Source organism: Capra hircus, chromosome 21, assembly GCF_001704415.2.
Source record: "Capra hircus breed San Clemente chromosome 21, ASM170441v1, whole genome shotgun sequence".
Taxonomy (NCBI): domain Eukaryota; kingdom Metazoa; phylum Chordata; class Mammalia; order Artiodactyla; family Bovidae; genus Capra; species Capra hircus.
The window spans coordinates 14225643-14246897 of NC_030828.1; the positions used below are offsets into that span (position 1 = coordinate 14225643).

The 21255-nt window shown below is 49.1% G+C and overlaps 1 protein-coding gene across 2 annotated transcripts in view; it reads right to left on the bottom strand.

Annotated features, from left to right (window-relative positions):
- SLCO3A1 (solute carrier organic anion transporter family member 3A1) overlaps positions 1–21255 on the bottom strand; it is a 374705-nt gene that overhangs the window by 88042 nt on the left and 265408 nt on the right. For both annotated transcript variants that reach the window (XM_018066139.1, XM_018066138.1), the window contains exon 3: positions 1452–1550. In XM_018066139.1, coding sequence (XP_017921628.1) covers positions 1452–1550 — 99 coding nt within the window. The remainder of the gene's footprint in view (positions 1–1451; positions 1551–21255) is intronic.

Below are 21255 nucleotides of genomic sequence, written 5' to 3' on the forward strand. Positions count from 1 at the left end.
TTGCATAAAATCACCTTGATTTGGGAATTTCCTGTTACCACTGCATAGCCTGGGGCTATGCAGGAGGCCTGGGTTCGATCCCTGGGTCAGGAAGATTCCCTTGGAGAAAGAAATAGCAACTCACTCCTGTATTATTGCCTGTGAAATCCTATGGACAGAGGGAGCCTGGTGGGTTACAGTTCATGAGGTTGCAAAACAGTCAGACACAACTGAGCAACTAAGCAACAACAACCACATAGGCTAGTCTGTATAGACTAGCATGCTATTCAATCCAGGGCCACAGACTGGTTCTGGTCAGTGGCCTGGTAGGAACTGGGCTGCATAACAGGATGTGAGTGGCTGGCAAGTGAACGAAGCTCCGTCTGTATACACAGTCACTCCTCATCGCTCACATTGCCATCTGAACTCTACCTCCTGTCAGATCAGCGGCAGCATTAGACTCTCATTGGAGCGAGAACTCTACTGTGAACTGCACATGAAAGGGATGGATGTTGTGCGCTCCTTATCAGAATCGTCCTGAAACCATCCACCCCCACCCACTGTGGTCCATGGAGAAACCGTCTTCTACAAAACCAGTCCCTGGTGCCAAAAAGTTTGGCAACTGCTGTGCTAAGGCATCAGGGTGCCCAGAGGAGGCTGAAAAACACACTTAATCTTTCCATGAAGAACACAAGACCATAGGCTTGAAGTATGGTATGTTTCCTTTAGGGCTTCCCAGGAGGTGCTAGTGGTAAAGAGCCCGCCTGCCAGCGCAGGGGATGCAAGAGACACGGGTTCGATCCCTGGGTCAGGAAGAGCCCCTGGAGGAGGGCATGGCCACCCACTGCAGTGTTCTTGCCTGGAGAATCCCACGGACAGAGGAGCCTGGCGGATGACAGTGCATGGGCTGCCCAGAGTCAGACACAACTGAAGCGACTTAGCACATAGCACAGGCTTTCTTTAAAGCCCACCACAACAGTGTCTTATAGAAACAATTTTCAAAGCTGGTCTCCTTGACCCCATGTGTACACTTGCACTTAGGTGCTCCAGCTTTTAGTTTAAGAAACAGGGTCCTCTTATGGGATCACAGAGCAACGTTCAGTGACTATGTGTGTTTGCCGGGCATTTCCACATTTGTCCCCTCACTTACCTTACAACAGTCCGGAACACAGATATACGTCCTATTACCCTGAATTTACAGATGAGGAAAATTCAGATTTGAAGAGTGAAATCAACCCCAGGGGGTTATAAAGCCTCTAGGCAGACATGAGCAGAACACAGGCTTGAGTCCAGGCCCCCTGAACCAACACTCTCCATCTTCCCTCTAATCTCAAGGGGGCCACCAGCTAGAGAGGTGGTTGCATTAAAGTTGCTTCTTAGTAGGAAGGTTTTAGAACTCAGAGGGCTGGGGCTCCTTTGTGAAGGGGAAAGGGCTTATGGGTGGGGCTTAGAAATTGAGATAAATTCCTTACTTGTGTCAATGAAGACTGCATCCACATAGATTTTGGTACAGAAAGAGCCCAGGATAAATCCACAGGCTGGTCCAAACACCAGCATCGTGAACAGGATTCCTGAAAGAAGAAAATGAAACCAAGATGAGATTAAAAGCAGAAGACATTCAATGAGCAAAACTGTCAAAACGCTAGAAAGCTGTTTTACACTGATCAGATGAGAGGTTTGATTAGACAAATGATTTCAGAGGAATTAGTCTAAATATCCTAGGGGGGAAAGCTACTATTCTAATTTTTGGAAACCCTATTGAAGCACTATCACGCAGGAATTCTATAGCTTCTGTAGGTTGCTCTGAAATATTTCTAGGCCCCCCAGTACACTTTTAGAGGACTCCACTCCATGTCACATCAGACCAATAAAATATATCCATGTTTATCATGAAATATTGTTTTTCTGCCATAAACATTTTGGGAAGGGTTTTTATCATTTGGCTTTCACATTGATTTGGCTTTATGTAATTCACTTAATTTACAGTTGGCAAAGATTTCTCAGCCTTCACTGTGCACACGCAGGAATTCTTATGAAGTGAGAAAAGTTGAAGCCACAAATTATTCTCCAATGTAATGAAATGTTTATGGGCATTAAATTTAGCACATAACGAAGCTGACATAATGGCATGCTTTGAGCACATTTAATTAGACATTTTATTAATTTCAGTTTTGTGGGCCCCTCCCACTCATATTTTTGGAATTGCTCTCTGTTGTTGCTGTAACAGCTGTTCGGGACTCAAGCTCTTTCGTAGGACTTGAGAAGATGGTACCAGGCATGTGCCTAAGCACTGGGTTCACCAAAAAACTCATTCTGGTTTTTCTATAAACAGCATGTGGGAAAACCCCAATGAACTTTCTGGCCCACCTGATATGTATCTAATAAATATAGTATCTGCAATTTTGCACAAAACTTTTGGTTCATTCTGGAAAAAACAATGAGCCCAAACTAAAAAGCCATCATTTGGTTCTCCACTTAACCAAATTTCAACTTGAGCACTGACAGTTCACAAGGCCCTAGGAATAAAACTAACAGTAAAGAAGTGCCTTTTTCTTAGGAAGCTGGTTACCTGTAGGGACAGTCAGTACATGGTCAATTCAACCCAAGCAGACAGCCTGGAGGGTGGAGGCTAACAGGTCTATCTATGTGGGCAAATGAAAAACAGGGTAGGAGATGGATTCGACCAGAGGGAATCTGAGCTCATGGAGGGTAATTCTGATCTGCTCACAGAGTAGACTAACTCAGCCTGAAATCTCCGGAGATGGATCTGCTCAAACACTTATCCACTCAATCAATACTTATTGCGTTCCTTCTTTGCACCAACCAGCCTTCTTAGGGGTGGGGACTCAGTGTTGAAACAAACAATAAAAATCCAAGCCTTCCTTGGAAGGGAGAAGAAAACAAAACTTAAGAAACCAAGGGAATATTACTCAGCCATAAAAAGGAATGGAATGGTGCCTTTTGCAGAGATGTGGATGGACCTAGAGTCTGTTATACAGAATGAAGCAAGTCAGAAAGAGGAAAACAAATACCATACGTTAATGCCTATATGTGAAATCTAAAGAATGCTATAGGCGATCGGAATCACAAAGAAGAAATAGAGACACAGACAGAGAACAAACATGCGGATTCCAAGGGGGAAGGTGGGGCGGAAGGAACTCAGAGACTGGGATCGACACATATCCACTGTTGATGGAGAAGGAAACGGCAACTCACTCCAGCATTCTTGCCTGGAGAAGCCCATGGACAGAGAAGCCTGGGGGCTACAGTCTATGGGGTCACACAGAGTCGGACATGACTGAAGCGACTTAGCACAGCACGGCACACACCACTGATACTATATATGGAACCAGTAACTAATGAGAGCCGACTGTGAGGCACAGGGAACTCTGCTCAGTGCTTTGCGGTGACCTAAATGGGAAGGAAATCTAAAGAGGTGATGTATGTGTGCATATGACTGATTCGCTTTGCTGGATAGCAGGAACCAAGGCAACACTGGAAAGCAACTATACTCAAAGGAAAAAGAAACTAGAGACAGGAGCTTGACTGATTTCCACATACTTGGCAAAGGAAACCAGGTCTTTTTCACTTTCAGACCAGAACCCGGAATCCCAAAGCAAGTACTTAAAGATGACTTATGAAGAATGCTGTTTCATGAAGGAAGGGATGAAAGAGGATGGTTTCCATCACAGGAATGGAATCCTGTGAATTCCACTGAGGAATGAATCCACCCTCAGTGAAATTCTACTCTTAGATTTGGAGCAATCTAGAAGTTCAAGTGTCTCAAGATAGCCACTCCTGTACCTAGCTGGCGACCCTGGTCTCCCAGTTATTCCTGTTTATAGGAATCTGGAGAGCAGGAAAACCTACTTTATTACAACACTGGCTCTGGTTTGTCACAACTTAGGTTGAAAACTGAGAGAGGTGGGGGTGTTTTTGGAAGGGTCTAAAATGTAGGGATATGCAGATGACACCACCCTTATGGCAGAAAGTGAAGAGGAACTAAAAAGCCTCTTGATGAAAGTGAAAGTGGAGAGTGAAAAAGTTGGCTTAAAGCTCAACATTCAGAAAACAAAGATCATGGCATCCGGTCCCATCACTTCATGGGAAATAGATGAGGAAACAGTGGAAACAGTGTCAGACTTTATTTTGGGGGGCTCCAAAATCACTGCAGATGGTGATTGCAGCCATGAAATTAAAAGATGCTTACTCCTTGGAAGAAAAGTTATAACCAACCTAGATATCATATTGAAAAGCAGAGACATTACTTTGCCAACACAGGTCCATCTAGTCAAGGCTATGGTTTTTCCAGTGGTCATGTATGGATGTGAGAATTGGACTGTGAAGAAAGCCGGGTGCCGAAGAATTGATGCTTTTGTACTGTGGTGTTGGAGAAGACTCTTGAGAGTCCCTTGGACTGCAAGGAGATCCAACCAGTCCATTCTAAAGGAGATCAGCCCTGGGATTTCTTTGGAGGGAATGATGCTAAAGCTGAAACTCCAGTACTTTGGCCACCTCATGCAAAGAGTTGACTCTTTGGAAAAGACTCTGATGCTGGGAGGGATTGGGGGCAGGAGGAGAAGGGGACGACAGAGGATGAGATGGCTGGATGGCATCACTGACTCGATGGACGTGAGTCTGAGTGAACTCCGGGAGTTGGTGTTGGACAGGGAGGCCTGGCGTGCTGCGATTCATGGGGTGGCAAAGAGTCGGACACGACTGAGTGACTGAACTGAATTGAACTGAGAATGTAGGGAATCTTTCAAAGATGGGCGAGAATTAGGAGGACTGCCCTTAGCTGGGCCGAGTTAGGGAGAAGAGCGATCTTGGCACTACTCAGTGGATGGAAGAAAGGGAAGCAGGAAGAGATGCTGAGAAAGATACAGGGTTGAGAGTGTGGACAGAGGGTGTCTGAGGTAAGAGCAGCTCCCACAGGAGACTGAAGGACTTGCTGCTTCAGGGCAAAATCCTGAAGCCAGTTATGTCCTTCTGAGCAGAACACAGATGAAGGCAGAGGGGAGCCACTGGTCAGAAGTAAACTGACTACTCCGGCCGTTCCCAAAGAAAGGGACTTGAAGACAGGGACATGATTCTCTTGCCCAGAACCACCCCTCTGACTCCCCTTCCATGCTCCTGGCATTTGCTCCGATCTCCAGCACCCCGCCCCCCGCCCCCTCCTCACATGATAACATGCTTCTTTTCATGCAAACTAAATACCCCCACAATCAATGTAACAATCACTGCTCCATCCCCCAGAGTGAACAATAAAAATTATAATCTTGAATACGTCAAAGGACCCAGCGTTTAATGTCAACGGAAAGAAACGGCCAATGAGCTTCAGAGCTGGTGTTGAGAGCGTATTACCCCGCCTCCACGTGGGGGCAGCGGAGGGTGTGGACTGGCCAGCGTCACGGGAAGCTGGAGACTCCAGGCCCTGGGGGCTCTGTCCTTCTGCAACTTATGACACAAAAGGGGGGCACCCCTCAAGCTCAGGGGCCCATAGGAGCCCTGTGGGGCCCAGACGGGCCAGCCATCCGTTCTGGTAGCTCCGACAGGCGGAGGCCCCTGCAGCGGAGCCACGTGCCAAGGTGACCGCTCCATCCGGTTCCTCTAGGGCAGGGCTCGGGTCTCTGAAATGCTGGACTGTGGCTCTCCATTTTAACAGGACAGAACTCTCTCCCAAAGAAACCCAATAGCATGGCTTCCCTGGTGGCTCAGGGGTAAAGAATCCGTCTGCCAATGCAGGAGACATGGGTTCGATCCCTGATTCCGGAAGATCCCGCATGTCGCGGGGCAACTAAGCCCGTGCACCACAACTATTGCGCTCTAGAGCCTGGGAGCAGCTACTGAGCACTTGCTCTAGAGCCTGGGCATAGCAGCTGCTGACCCGTTTGCCGCAGCTACGGAAGCCCGCACCTCAGCGACCACGCTCTGCGTCCAGAGAAGCCACAGCAATGAGAAGCCCGTCGCTGCAGCTAGAGGGCAGCCAGCCCCCACTTGCCACCGCTAGAGAAAAGTCTGCGTAGCAACAAAGACGAATCATGGTCAAAAGATAAAAATAAATAAACTATGAAAAAAAGAAGAGTCATAGAATCTCATCCCAAAACAAGAAGAAGAAAAAAAAAAAAAGATGTATGACGTGTATTTTTGTACAACGGGCACCCCCTCCTTGTTTGAAATCTCTGGGGACATCTTTAATTTATCTTTTTTATTTTAAACCTTTTATTTCATATTGGGGTACAGCCGATGAACAAATGATGCTGGGACAGTTGCAGGTGAACAGTGAAGGAACTCAGCCGTACACGTACAGCTATCCATGGTCTCTGGGTACATTTTTTAAAACGCAGCTCTTCCTCAGAGATATGCCAAGTGAACCTGTAGCAGCAACAGGTTCCAGAATGTTCTCCAAGGGATGATCCAGTAGTGGGGATGGCTTCATGCATCAGGAAGCACCCCTTCTGCTGCAGAAATAGCTCAGGGTAGCAGCTCAGATCACACAGCATCAGCGAGCACAGTCCTGGGTCTGCAGAGGGTGCTGTTCCCCTGAGAGCCAGCTGTGATCTTACAGAAAGGCACTTTGGAATGTGCTTCCTCGCTCTCGTTGATTCATTCCACCAGGCTGTGATTTTCCTCTTGTTTAACAACCACCCTCCACCACCCCACCCCACCCTCCAACGAAAAAAAAACAAAAAACAACAAAAAAAAACCCCACAGCCGTTCTGTTTAAAAAGACAGATGGTCCAGCACTAAAATCCACCCAGCATCCCTGTGTCGAATGGTGAGGACCTCCAGGTCCTGGGGTCGCTGTAGCGGGGTGGAGGTGAGGGGTGTGTGTGTATTGGGGGGCGGTGTAGGTTACTCAGTGGCGCGTTGCTGCCCCCTACTGTCTGCCAGGCTGTATGCACGGGAGGGGAGCCTGAGAGGCAGAGATCAGAGAAAGGAGAGTGGCCCCCTCCTGTGCTGCCCCCTGAGCCTGCTGCTTTACAAGCTTAATCTCCTGTAATCTGTTCAGTGACCCCGATGGGGGAGTCTCCTGGGCCCATTTCACAGCAGAAGGAAAGGTTCAGCATCTCCCTTCCCAACAAAGGAGCCAGGAGGCAGCGCAGTGGGGCCTCACAGCCGTGTTTCTCTCATGCCCTCAGACAGCTCAGGAGACCGTGGGGACCGCCTGGGTGCAGATCCCAGCCCCACCACTCCCTAGCTCTGGGCGCCCTGGGAAAGGTCTGTTTCACTTCCTGGTGCCTCAGCTTTCCCCATCTGTAAAATGGGAATGATACCAGGCCTATTCCGCAGGGAGGACTTAATGAGCTTGCTCGTATCTGTAAAGCTCTGAGAACAGGGTCTGGCACCTAGGAAGAGTCATGAAAGTGTTAAATAGGGGTCCCCTGTGTCTCTTCCTCCATAACGGAGGCCACCACACCTGGGTTCCCAGTCCTCCCCTCTCCTCCCATGCCTCATTTCCTAAAGCCAGTAGCAGGCAAGAGGGGCTGGAGCTGGGGGCAGGCCAGGTCCCAGAGAGGGAAGTGGGAGGCAGCCGTAATCCCAAGCCTCATGAGGGTCCAGACAGACTGGCCGTCCAGAGTCCACCCCATGCTCTTACTGCCCACCCGCCAAGCACATTCTGATGTTAACCTGGCTTCCCAGGGACATGATGACTGAACGAAGGGAGAGGGGATGGGATGACTCCCATGGTGATCAAACTCTGGCATGCTGCTCTGAGCACAAGCCTTCTGTAAATTAGGGTAGTATACATCTGCAGTTCCCAAACTGGGCCGAGGCGCCCCAGGATACGACTGTGAACTCACAGGGGCGCAGCAAAACGTTTTGAATTTTCGAGGGAAACCCAGTGATATCTGCCATTTGTCAGATGCTGCTTGTACAACTACTCACCACTACCTGCTCAAGGTAGCTGATGGTTTCAACTGGATTGAGCTACCTTCAGCTACATCCTGTCTTTGTGAACTGAGTAGTTGCTGTGATAAACAGCAAACATGGTGTGGAAATCAATGCAGAACAAAGGATATGAGGGTGGCGGAGTCCCACCTAATTCCAAGGCTTAAGAAGCTGTGTAGTTCCCAGCAGGGACACACAGCCTATTAGTGAGTAATCGTGCTTACTTAAAAACAAAATAGATGGGACCTCCCTGGTGGTTCAGCGGCTAGGACTCCACGCTCCCAGTGCAGGGGGCTTGGGTTCACTCCCTGGTCAGGGAACGAGATCCCAGATGCCACAACTGAGATCCAGCACAGCCAAGTAAATAAATACTTTTAAAATTAAAAAAACATACATATTTTTTCTTTCAAGTAATGCATCTTATTTTTCCAGACATGTATTCCATTAAGTCGTTTGAAGTGAACAGCTTGATAAGCCACAAAGACTGGGTCTATCTTGCAGATGCAGGGCTCTGTGCAAAATAAAACACTAAGGGTACAATGTAGAAGGAAATGGCTGCCCACTCCAGTATCCTGGCCTGGAGAACTCCATGGACTGTATAGTCCATGGGGTCGCAAAGAGTTGGGCACAACTGAGTGACTTTCACTTCACTTCAAGGGTACAATGAACCAAGAAAGTTGGGAATCTCTGGTGTAAACCTGCCGCCCATGTTGTACAATTTTCTGACTTAGAACCAGTCAGCTCTGGACACTGGGGAAGAAGAGATGAACTGGACAGGATTTGCCCTGTCTTATTGGAGAGACTTCCAACCATTCGAAACTCCAACTAAAAATCTCAATTTATCTATTTAAAAAATAATTGTAATATATAGTGGAACTCTAAGTGACTTTGTTCTGTATTTTCCCAGTCTCCCGTAAAAGTGTTATCATATTTTCATAATTTTAAAACTAAAAAAGAAAGAGAAAAATAATACATAATGGAACCTACAGGTGCCAGGCACTGCTCAAGGAGCTGAGATATGGCTGTGGAAAAAGCAGAAAAAGTCCCTGATTTTTTTTGTGGAGTTTGTATTTGGGAAGAAGAAAGGCCATAAACAAATTGACCTACCATATGATGTCGGTGCCGAAGAGGACAGGGCCTAACAGGGCGAAGCTATAGAAAGACCACCCACTGTGCCATGTGCTGTAAATCACAGAGCTTGACATTATGCGTGCTAGCAAGCTGGGGCGAGAGGACTTGCAGGCTAAGGCTTCCATTGTGCAGAGGGCAAAATAAGACTTGCCAAAGATGTCCATGCCTTAATCCCTGGAACCTGTTATCATAATTGACCAAAGAGAACAAAGGCTACAGATGGAATTAAGGTCACTAATCAGCTGACTTGAAAACAAAGAGATTATGTTGATTACCCCTGCAGGCCACTGTAATCACGTTTTTGTTATTTAGTCGCTAGGTCATGTCCAACACTTTGTGACGTCATGGACTGTTGCCCACCAGACTCCGCAAATGTAATCACCTTTACAAGTGGAAGGAGGAAGAAGACAACTCAGAGTCATACAAGGAGATGAGATCACAGAACCAGAGCTGTGGCATCATGAGAAAGACTCGACTAGTCACTGCTGGCTTTGCAGATGGAAGACAGGGCCTTGCGCCCAAGAATGTGGGTGCCCTCGGGAGCCGGGAAAGGAAGGAAAAGGGGCTCTCCCCTCCAGAACGGATCCTCTAGAAGGAAGGCAGTCCTGCCAACACCTTCATTTTTAGCTCAGCGAGACCCATAGTGGACTTCTGACTCACAGTGTAAGATCATATATGGCTTACCTTAAGCCACTAACTTTTTACAGCAGTGATAAGAAAACAAATGCAATTGTTAAGCAAATGTGAGGATAACCTCAGAGCTTAACACCTGCTAATACACACGTGAACCTCTAAGAACAAGACGTTGCACAAATCTGCTTGCTAATTATGTGACCAAGGGACATTTTTGCAGGTCAGTTTTCAGACCTGGCGTTGACTGGGACTCAGTCCCTCCTGCTTTTCCCAGGACAGTGTTCTCTGCGTGTGTCTCTCCCAGCACTGGGGAGGCACCTCCTTCTAGATGCGGAGTGCCAAGGGGCCTGACATGACAGTCTCTAGCAAGAGGTCAGGCCAGGCATGCAGAACCAGAAAATTCTGCCAAACCCAAATGGAGACTTCCGTGTATCTGGAATTTCCTGGTCCAGGAAGAATTAATCAACTTTATTATTATTACTGGTATATGATATGAATACTAATACTAAAGAACATCTTTTGTGCGTCTGTAGAAAGTGACATGCTGATTCTAAATTGTTCATAGAAACAATGAGGGCCAAGACCAGCCCGGATACTCTGCAAGAAGAAGAAGAAGGAGAATTGGCAGGACTTGCCCTACTGGACATCAGGCCTGCTTTTAAAGCTGCAATGCTGAGAAGAGGGTGCTGCTGGCACAAGAAATAGCAAATACGCAAGTGAAGCAGAAGAGAAGGCCCAGGAACGGATCCATCCTTGTGCGGACACCCAATTTATGGGAAAGTACACACGAAGCAGCGGGGGAAAGGATGCGTTTTTCCATAAATGGTGCTAAGTAAGCTTGAGATCCTAGGGGAAAAAAATCAGCTGCCCAACGCATGTAAGAATCAGTTCCAGGCAGATCAGAGACCTGTGAGAAAAGCAAAACAATAAAGTTGCTGGAAGATAACAGACAAAAGTACCGCCACAATGTTGGGGGCAGGGAGAGATTTCTTAAACCAAACAAAGCACAAACTACTAAAAGAGAAGCGTGACAAACTGGTCTATACTAAAATTAAGAAGGTCATTCCTTAGATTCAGCAAAAGAGCACGTTAAGAAATCGAAGATGTGGGAAAATATACATGCAACATACATCCTTAAAAACATGTATACGAGGATAAGACAGCTCACATCAAGACCATATTTAAAAGCTTTTATAAATCAATGAGAACAGGACTAACCAGTTGTAGGGCCTCCCTGGTGGCTCAGCTGTAAAGAATCCGCCTGTCAATGCAGAAGACACAGGTTTGATCCCTGGTCTGGGAAGACCCCGCATGTCAAGGGGCAACCCCACAACTGCTGAGCCTGTGCTCCAGAGCCTGGGAGCTACAACTGCTGAAGCCTGAACCTTCTAGAGCCTGTACTCTGCAACAAGAGAAGCTCCTGCAGTGAGGGGTCCACGCATCACAACTAGAGTAGCCCTGGCTCACGCAGCTAGAGGAAAGCCCGCAGAGCAGTGAAGACCCGGTGCAGCCAAATAAACACAATCATGTTTAAAAATTGGGAAAGAAAAAGACAAAGCAGCGGAAAAGGGGGCATGGACCTTAGCAGATGCTTCACAGAAGAGGAAACTCAGATGAACAATGGAACATGGCAAGATGCTCAACTTCATTGGAATTCAGGGATGTGTAATTTATAAGCCCAGTGAAATGTCACTAGATTTTCAGCTGACTGAAGAGCCTGACAACACCCAGTGTTGGCAAGGATGTAGGCGACCTGGACTCTTGCACACTGCTGGTAGGAGTGTAAATTAGACAACCATTCTGGCAAAACTTTGGCAGTGTCTATAAAATTAAAGAGGAACTCACCCAGTGACCCACAAACCTAATTCCTAGGCGGACGCCCTACAGAAAAGTCTGATATGCAGTAGGAGACACATCCAGGAATACACATCCCAATACTGCAAGGTCCTCGAGCTAGAAACAACCAGTGCCACCGACAGCACAACAGGGAAACTAGCTGTGACATCTTCATGTAATGGGATTATTATACAGCAAAGAAAGCACGTCATCAGTAACACGGATTCCTTTTAAAAGATATGATTCCAAAAGAACAAAGGCAAGAATACCCGCCGGTGCAATTCCACTTACACAGAATTGAAAACAGCAAAATTAAACCATGGAGAGAGATACAACTAGGAAGTCAAACCGTAAAGGTAAAACAGGGTAATAAATGATAGAGAGGTCGGGATGGTGGTCACTGCTGCCCTGGAGGGAAGGAGGGGGTTATGATGGAGGAGGCAGAGGTGGGGGTGGTGGGGCGGATTCTTAGGCGTTGACTTTGAATTTGGTCTATTTTCAGGCTATGTAGATATTTGTTTCATAACAATTTGTTAGGTTGTAATATTTTCTCTGCACAGAAATATGATTATTACATTTCATATATACACACACACGTCCCTATAGCAAAATGGCTATTGACTCTTCATCGAGTGCTTATTGTATTGATATGATGCCAGGGACTGGACTATGCGATTTATATCCATTATCTCATCGTTATCTCATGATTCTTTCTAACAAGGCAATGAGGCAGCTGCCTTCACCACAGCTGTATCCGAAAAAGAACTGAGGCTCACAGGGGTTAGGCAACTTGCTCCAGAACCCCTGGCTTCCAGGGAACGGCTGACCCCTGTGCCCTCTGCAGCACCAGTATCCAGCTAGCTCCAGCACAGGTAACAAAGTTAAAGAGGGGAAACCATACCCAACCCCAAACCCTGCCGCTCACAGGTAGCCACCTGCTACTCGCACCTCACACCACAACGAGGATGTGGACAGAAACCATCTGGTTCCGGAAGTGGGTGTGGATTCTAGAGCCAGGCTGGGTGTGAATCCTGGTACCACCACGTGACTGTGGGCAGCCCTGGGCAACGCCCTTGCTCTCTCTGTGTTTTCAAATCTGAAAACAGCAGATGGTAATAACATGTATTTTACAGCGCCTGTGGGGAGGGGTGAGTGAAGGCAGATGTAAGGGCTCAGTGTGACCCCGGTCCGGACGCAGCACGTCAGGGAGGCTGGTTTCCACGGATGCTCTGTGGCTGTGCTGGGTGGAGAAGAGCCAGCAGACCCCAGGGAAAGGAAAGACGCTGTGGGCACTCCGTTTCCCTGCTCAGTGGGCCCCGAGTCTTCTGCAGCCAAGCCCACTTGAAGGCCTGCTCTCTCCTGGCCCCTGGTGGAGGAGGCCTGTCACTCAGCGACAGCCGCACACGTGGTACCCCGTGAAAGAGAAAATGCCGACTCTCCCCTTTAAGTTTCATCCTTTTCTTTGCTGGAGTGTGACATGGGGACTGGCTTCTGTGCCAAGAGCCCATCAAGACAGGGACACAGGGGCAAAGGCTGTCCCTGAGGAGCAGAAGGCACAAACTCTGTATATTGCTGGAAGCAAAAGCAAAAACGGCAATCCAGAAGCCCAGGGGTTTCTCCCAGCACATCCACTCACTCTGTAGTCAGATGCATCCATTAATATCTCTGAGGGTCACGGGTGGAACAGGACAGGGACCACACTTGCCTGGAGGCTGAGTCAGCACGTGACAGGAAGGACAGCATCAGGCTTCAATGTGCCCTGTGAGTCTGTGAGTGCAGCACAAATGCTCCCTGTACCTCAGTTTCCAACTCTATAAAATGGGCTCACGGCAACCCCCAGCTACTTAGGAGCCTTTAAGAAGCAAATGCATTAGCACCCGACAGAGGGTCCAGATAATATCTTTCCTGGAGCATAGATGGTCCTCAAAAAACAGTAGCTGTGATGCTCCTTGCTGGTACTTCTGGCAGCAGGACTTCCTTTTCTGCTTTACAGGTTTTACTCTTTTGGTTACTTAGGTAAGAGATGCTTATTTCAAAGGATGTGGACTACACAGAATAATATATAGAAATGTCAGTATTCCCATCTTTCCTTTGGGCATGACTGCATTTGCATTGCATTTCTCCCATGGGTTCTTTCCATTGTTAATTAATTAACTTGGCTGTGCTGGGTCTTAGCTGCAGCATGTGGGGTCTTTCAGTTGCTCCATATGTTTTTGCATTGGTGGGACCGGGCATTTGAAAACAGAAACCCTTTTCCTCATCGTACAAGATGCAGACGTTCACTGAAGAATGATCTGAGAATGAAGCCAGGACGGAGAGGCACTGCAACACAGGGGCCACGGACACAGAGAGGGCCAGCTCACTAGCTGTGTGACCTTGGGAAAGTTAATTACCTTCTCTGAGTGGGGTAACAACGGTCGCTACCTTGCAAGGCCGTTCCAGGGTTGAAGTGATGAATGCGTGTCATGAGTCTGTGTCACAGTGCCTGGCATACATTAACTGTTTAACAGATTTGAGCTATTATTATTGCAAGGAAGGTGGCACCACTGCCACCTCTCACCACCCAGAGAGAAACTCCCATTCGTTTAGATATTCCCTTCTAGTTTGTCCCTATAGAAAAGGTTAATTTTTTAAAGAGTGCTCTACCTGGTGGCTCAGACAGTAAAGCATCTGTCTGCAATGCGGGAGACCTGGGGATCCCTGGATCGGGAAGATCCCCTGGAGAAGGAAATGGCAACCCACTCCAGTACTCTTGCCTGAAAAATCCTGGTGGGCCAGTCCCTGGGGTCACAAAGAGTTGGACACGACTGAGCGACTTCTCTTTCTTTCTAAAAGAATATGTAGCAACCGAGATCGTGGTTAGGGTATTGAACTTGAGATCCAATGGGTTAGTGGCTGTGTGGGTTTGAGCCCCATTCTCAGTAGATTCGGGTTTGGGCTTCCCTGGTGGCTCAGACGGTAAAAAATATGCCCGCAATATGGGAGACCTGGGTTCGGTCTCTGGGTTGGGAAGATTCCCTGGAGGAGGGCATGGCAACCCACTCCAGTATTCTTGCCTGGAGAATTCCGTGGACAGAGGAGCCTGGCGGGTAACAGTTCACGGGGTCGTAAAGTCGGACGCGACAGAGTAACTAACTAAGCACCCAAAAGAATATACAACACAGCCTGGAAACAAATGATAAGATTTTCTAAAGAAAATGCTTTAGAAAGTTTTTTTAACTAAGCCGGGTCTTTGCTGTGGTGTGCAGGCTGCTTTAGCTGTGGCACTCAGGCTCAGTGGCTGAGGCACGTGAGCTTAGCTGCCCTGCAGCATGTGGGATCTTAGTTTCCTGACTAGGGATTGAACCCACGTCCCCTGCACTGGAAGATGGATTTAAAACCAGCTGATCACCAGGGCAGTCCCAAGAATATACTTTTAAGGAACAGAATTCTCTATTGCAATAGAACGTAAGGTGCTGGTAAAAGGGAATTTCAGGGGCCAGGTATTTCTCGGTTGGCTTCATGGCAAGAAGTGAAGGAAGAAGCTAATATGATTCAGAGCCACGATGCCTGGCACCCAAGGCCTGGCTCCCGATCCCTTCCTGGCTGTGAGGAGGGAGGGCACCCTAGGACACTGGTCCTCTCTTAGCAAAGACTGAGACAGCACTGAGCATGCACGGAGGAGCCTGGTGGGCTGCAGTCCACGGGGTCGCAGAGAGTCGGACACGACTGAGCGACTTCACTTTCATTTTTATGCATTGGAGAAGGAAATGACAACCCACTCCAGTGTTCTTGCCTAGAGAGTCCCAGGGACAGGGGAGGTTGATAGGCTGACGTCTACGGGATCGCACAGAGTTGGACACGACTGAAGCGACTTAGCAGCAGCAGCAGCAGGGTGGGGGGGGAGCGGTGAGGGGGGAGCTCAGGCTTCTGTGCTTGACAAGGAGAAAGGCCCCTTCAAGGGAAGTCTACAGTTTTCCCTGGAGGGATCCTGAAATTTGCTTGATATGTGCCTGATTTGAGAAAAGACAACTGTCTCTCCAACGGTGTCTCACCGGGCTGGTACACAGTGGTAAGTGCTTTGACCTCTTTTCAAAGGAGAGTGGCCTAATGAATCCTTTGTTTTTGTCTGATTCTGAAAGTATTGCATTCGGATATTTCACTATTGTGTGTGCTCAGTTGCTTAGTTATATATTAACTGTCTGCAACCCCATGGACTGTAGCCCACCACGCTCCTCTATCCATGGGATTTCCCAGGCAAGAATACTGGAGTGGGATGCCATTTCCTTCTCCAGGGGATCTTCCCAACCCAGGGATGGAACCCACGTCTCCAGCACTGGCAGGCGAATTCTTTACCACTGAGCCACCAGGGAAGCTCCATTTCATTATTAGTGTGCATAAAATAGATAAGCAACAGAGATTTACTGTATAGCTCAGGAAATTACACCCAGTATCTTGTAATAACCTATAACGGAATATAATCTGAAAAGAAAATCACTATGCTATACACTTGAAAGTAACACAATATTATAAACCAACCGTACTTTAGTTAAAAAAAAAAGTAATACATTCAGAAAAGGGAACGATTTACTAATATCCTATCATCCTGAGGAAAAAAGGGAAGGAAATCAGCCCTGAATATTCATTGGAAGGACTGATGCTGAAGCTGAAACGCCAATACTTTGGCCACCTGATGTGAAGAACTGACTCATTGAAAAAGACCCTGATGCTTGAAAGATTGAAGGCGGGAGGAGAAGGAGACTGCAGAGGATGAGATGGTTGGATGGCATCACCACCTTGATGGACATGAGTTTGAGCAAGCTCTGGGAGGTGGTGATGGACAGGGAAGCCTGGTGTGCTGCAGTCCGTGGGGTCGCAAAGAGTCGGACACGACTGAGCGACTGGACTGAGCATCCTGAGACAATCGCTGAGTCTTTTCCCTTCTGTGTACTTGAGGTCAAACAAAAATTCTCATGGCCATTTGGTAAGGGACATATTGTGAAACTCTTTTTGCAGATGAGAAAACAGAAGCTCAGAGAGGTTAATCGATTGCCCCAAGGCCACACAGCTAGTACTTGCTGGAGGTGGATTTGAACGCGGGCCTCCAGGACCACTTAGGTTCTTAGAGAAAGGACAGGCAGGACACCATGGTACAGCAGTGAAGTCTCTGGAGTCAGCCAGCCCTCGGCTGGGACCCTGATCACACTTCTTGATTTCCAAATGGCTCATTTGCCAGTGCTGAGTCTAGGTTAAGAATATCTGTCTATATCTAAAATGGATAACCAACAACGATGTTCTGTGCACAAGAAACTCTACTCAAGTTATGCGGCAACATGGATGGGAGGGGAACCGGGCAGAGAATGGACACACGTGTATGTGTTGCTGCCTCCCTTCACTATTCACCTGAAACTGTCACAGCCTTGTTCATCACCTGTGTGTCAGTCGCTTTGACTCTTTGTGACCCCATGGACTGCAGCCTGCCAGGCTCCTTTGTCCGTGGCGATTCTCCAGGCAAGAATGCTGGAGTAGGTTTCCATGCCCTTCTCCAGGGGATTTTCCAGACCCAGGGATTGAACCCGGGTCTCCTGCATTGCAGGCAGATTCTTTGTAGGTATGAGCCAGCTATACTCCAATACAAAATAAAAAGTTAGGAAAAAAAAAAAAAAGTATCTGCCTCACAGAACGGCTGGGGTGGACTGTGACTCTTGCCCACAAGAGGGCAGCACCAGCCCAGAAGAAAGAGTCCTGACTGCGTACACTGACTAGCTCATCCTTGCCCTCTGCGCCCACCTGCCCACCAAACCCTCATCAGAGCACGGCTCCTCTGTCTCTCACTTGCCTCCGTGCCCCCAGTTTATACTAATGTATTCTTCCATCTTGAAACCTGCAGGCTGCAATTTCCCCCCCAAGAGGGGAACATTCGGCTTCATACGTGCATGAATAAAACATGAATGTATGAACAGGAAGCCCGCAAAACATTCGATACCTATTTATCCGGGGCTGCTGCCAGCAGCCTGACAGCATGACGTAACCAACCTCGCTTATTTCTGAGGGGGAGATGGGGGGGCAGGGAGGGGGCTAGACGCCAGATTAGGGGCGAGACGCCAAATGCATTTTGTGTCATAGAATTATCCTCATGGCAAAGTTGATAAACCAGACACCAAGCTACTAAGGCTTCATGGCACATGCCAGAACTTACATGCCCCTCCCCACCCACAGGATCATACCTGTTGCCTCCAAGGCCGGCTAGGTCCCTGGGTCTCAAAGTCAGGCATGTATTGGAGTCACCTGGGAAACTTAAAAAAAGAAAAAAACTAATGCCTCAGTCCTGCCCACTCCCTGCAAGATCTGATGGAGCTGGTCTGGGGTGCAGCCTAGACAGTGGGCTTTTTTCCAAGCTCTCCAAGTGATTCTTTGTGCAGCCAAGTTGAGAAGCTTTGGGCTCTGCTTCTGATGACCTTGTGCAAGGAACCAGCTGGGACCCCAAAACACATGTGGACACGTGGCAGAAGGGAAGGATGTCAACATCATCTGATGTCAGGCCTGCGAGACAGAGGGGCGGCTGGGAGCCGAGCGTGGCCTGGAGCTTGGAGGTGGAACCCAAGTCCCTCTTGTGCAGCCAGCCTGAGCGGTCCTGCATGTCACCACAGCTGTGCCCCCGACTACAGTACAGGGGTCCCCCAGTCAGTGCCCCCGGGGGCTGACATATCAGAGATGGACATACTCAGTCCTGTCTGACTCTGTGACATCACGACTGTAACCCTCCAGGCTCCTCTGTCCGGGGGATTCTCCTGGAGAGAACACTGGAGTGGGTTGTCATGCCCTTTTCCAGGGGATCTTCCCGACCCAGGGATTGAACCTGCGTCTCTTACATCTCCTGCATTGTCAGGCAGATTCTTTACTGTGTGAGCCACCTGGGAAGCCTGTATCACCAACGGAGCAACCATCAAACCTTCCCATAGCCTTCTCTGTACACAGCAGGTACCAAGAGGCACTGCTGGAGCTGGCCGACTCTCTTCAGGGGAAGGGAGGGCACCCCCGTCCTCCTCCACATTCCATGAAAACCCCTGGAAAACCCCCGGGGCTCCGAGGGCTGAGACCACACTGGCTGGTGAGATGAGAAGACGTGATGAGCAGGGTGACAGCTAGGAAGCCACAAGCCACACGGGCAGGAAACCCACTCAAATCAACAGCAGGGAGCGCCTTCCTGAAAGGCCCACATCCTGTTTGCGAGCTCACTAGGGTCTTCCCAGAAGGTCTGTCTAGAGATGGTCTGAGCTCACAGGGTGGCTGGGTTCACAGCTTCCTGTTGTCCCTGCTGCTGGAGGCCAGCAGGGGCAGTGGAACGTGAAGGAACCTGGAGTCCAGTGTCTGCCCTCCCAGCTTCAGCCTGGGCTTCCTGGCAGTAGCAGGAGGCAGGGCTCGAGGCACTCACCCTCTCTCAGCCTTGGCATCTCCAGCTGTAAAACGGGCAGCAACCTGCCTTGCCTACCTCCTGCTATGGGCTGAATTGTGCTCCTGCCCCCATCCTTCAATTCATTTGTTGATGTCCCAACCCCCAGGTCCTTCAGAATGGCGCTGTATTTGCAGACAGGGCCTTTAAGGAGGTGATCAAGCTAAAATGGGGCTTCCAAGGTGGCTAAGTGGTAAAGAATCTGCCTGCCAATGCAGAACACCAGGTTTAACCCCTGGGTCAGGAAGACTCCCCCTGGAGAAGGACAAGGCAACCCACTCCAGTATTCCTTCCTGGAGAATCCCATGGACAGAGGAGCCTGGCAGGCTGTAGTCCACGCGATTGCAAAAAGCTGGACAGGACTCAGCGACTAACACTTTCACTCTCTGTAGGATGGATCCTGATTCACCACGACTGGTATCCTTAGAAGAAGAGGAAGAGATAACAGGGGCACACGAGGAGAAAATGCACATGATACCCCGGGGGAAGGCCCCATCTGCAAGCCGATGAGAGAGGCCTCAGGAGAAACCAACCTGGAGGACACCGTGATCTTGGGCTTCCATCCTCCAAAACGGTGGGAGAGCCTTTCCTCTGTGCAGAGATACTGCACGGTGCCTATCATGTAAGTCAGCCAGTCTGTTAAAGCAGTCCTAGGAAGCAACACACCTCCCGAGACGGGTGTGAGGGTCCCACGTGACAGTTCGTGAGAAGGTCCTAGGAAACGCAGAGTGCCATCCAGACGCAGAAGTGCAGCCCCAAACATGAACGAAACCATCCAAGGACGCCCAGGCTTCAGGAGGGAACTGACAAGCAGCCCTCAGTGGGTGTCACGCCCTGGGAAGGGCTGAAAGTGAAAGTGGCTCAGTGGTGTCTGACTCTTTGCGACCCCATGGACTATACAGTCCATGGAATTCTCTAGGCCAGAATACTGGAGTGGGTAACCGTTCCCTTCTCCAGGGGATCTTCCCAGCCCAGGGTTTGAACTCGGGTCTCCGTTATTGCAGGCGGATTCTTTACCAGGAATTCTTTACTCAGAGCTCTTTCCCTGAGCCACCAGGGAAGCCCATGGGTAGGGCTGGAAGCACAGGTAAAGCCCGCAGGGGGCTCTCTCCTCCTGCCTGTTTGGGACCCTCGTCTTATTTATCAAGTTTGAAACCCGCCCTCTGTCCATGGAAGTATGGGGTTGGCCAAAAAGTTCGTTTCTGTTTTTCTGTATTATCATTCAGAAAAACCTGAATGAACTTTCTAGCTGACCCAGGGTGTTTGCTGAGTGTTGCACCCAAGACCAGCGGTTCTTATGCAGGGCGTGAGCTTCCATGTGATAGAACTGCAGAAAATCAGATAAGCGTTGCTGAGCATCAAAGTCAAGTTATGACAAGTGACAATGATGGGGTGGGGATGGCACAGACATGGCCAGCTGAGGGCCGGGCACCTGCCTTCCCAGGCGTTTAATCCTCACCATGGCCTTACCAGCCATGAGGGACACTCCCGGATATTGTCACACCAGGAGACAGAGGTACGGAGAGACGAAGTGACTTGCCGACGATTCACGGACAGCAAGTGGGAAGCAGAAATAACCACAGAGACAGAGCGGGGACTTCCCTGGTGGTCCAGTGGTTAAGAACCCACCTTGCAGTGCAGGAGGTGTGGGTTTTATCCCTGGTGGGGGAACTAAGATCCCACATGCCTCGGAGCAACTGAGCCTGTGCCCCACAACTAGAGACCTTGCACCCCACAACCAGGGGCCCCGCACCCCACAACCAGAGACCCCACGTACCACAATGAAACATCCCACCCGCTGTAGCTAAGACCCAAAGCAGCCAAATAAATAAATAATTTTAAGAAAAGAACAAAGACAAAGGCTTTAAGAAAACTGGGGAAGGAGGGGAGAGGGTGGTCTGGGAGAGAGCGTGGGCACAGGCGGAGAGGGGGTGAGGCCAGGATGAGAGGTGGACACAGCCTCCCGAAGGTTGGGCGGTGGGAACGTGGGCAGCTCCTGGGCCCAGGTGTGTACTCTAGAGCTGTGTGTCAGGAGGCTGAGCCTGGAGCCCAGACATCCCTCTGCAGAGGGAGAAGGATCAGGGAGGCCAGTGGTGATTCAGAGAGAGCCAAGGGGGAGGGATGAGGATAGGATGAATTAAACGCCACTGAAGGCAAGGGGTCTCTGGTTGAGCACGCATGTGGGGCTTCCCAGGTGGCGCTAGTGGTAAAGAAACTGCCTATCAATGCAGGGGACTTAAGAGATGTGGGTGCAGTCCCTGGGTCAGAAAGCTCCCCTGGAGGAGGGCATGGCAATGCACTCCAGTATTCTTAGAGATTTCCATGAACAGAGGAGCCTGGCAGGCGATGGT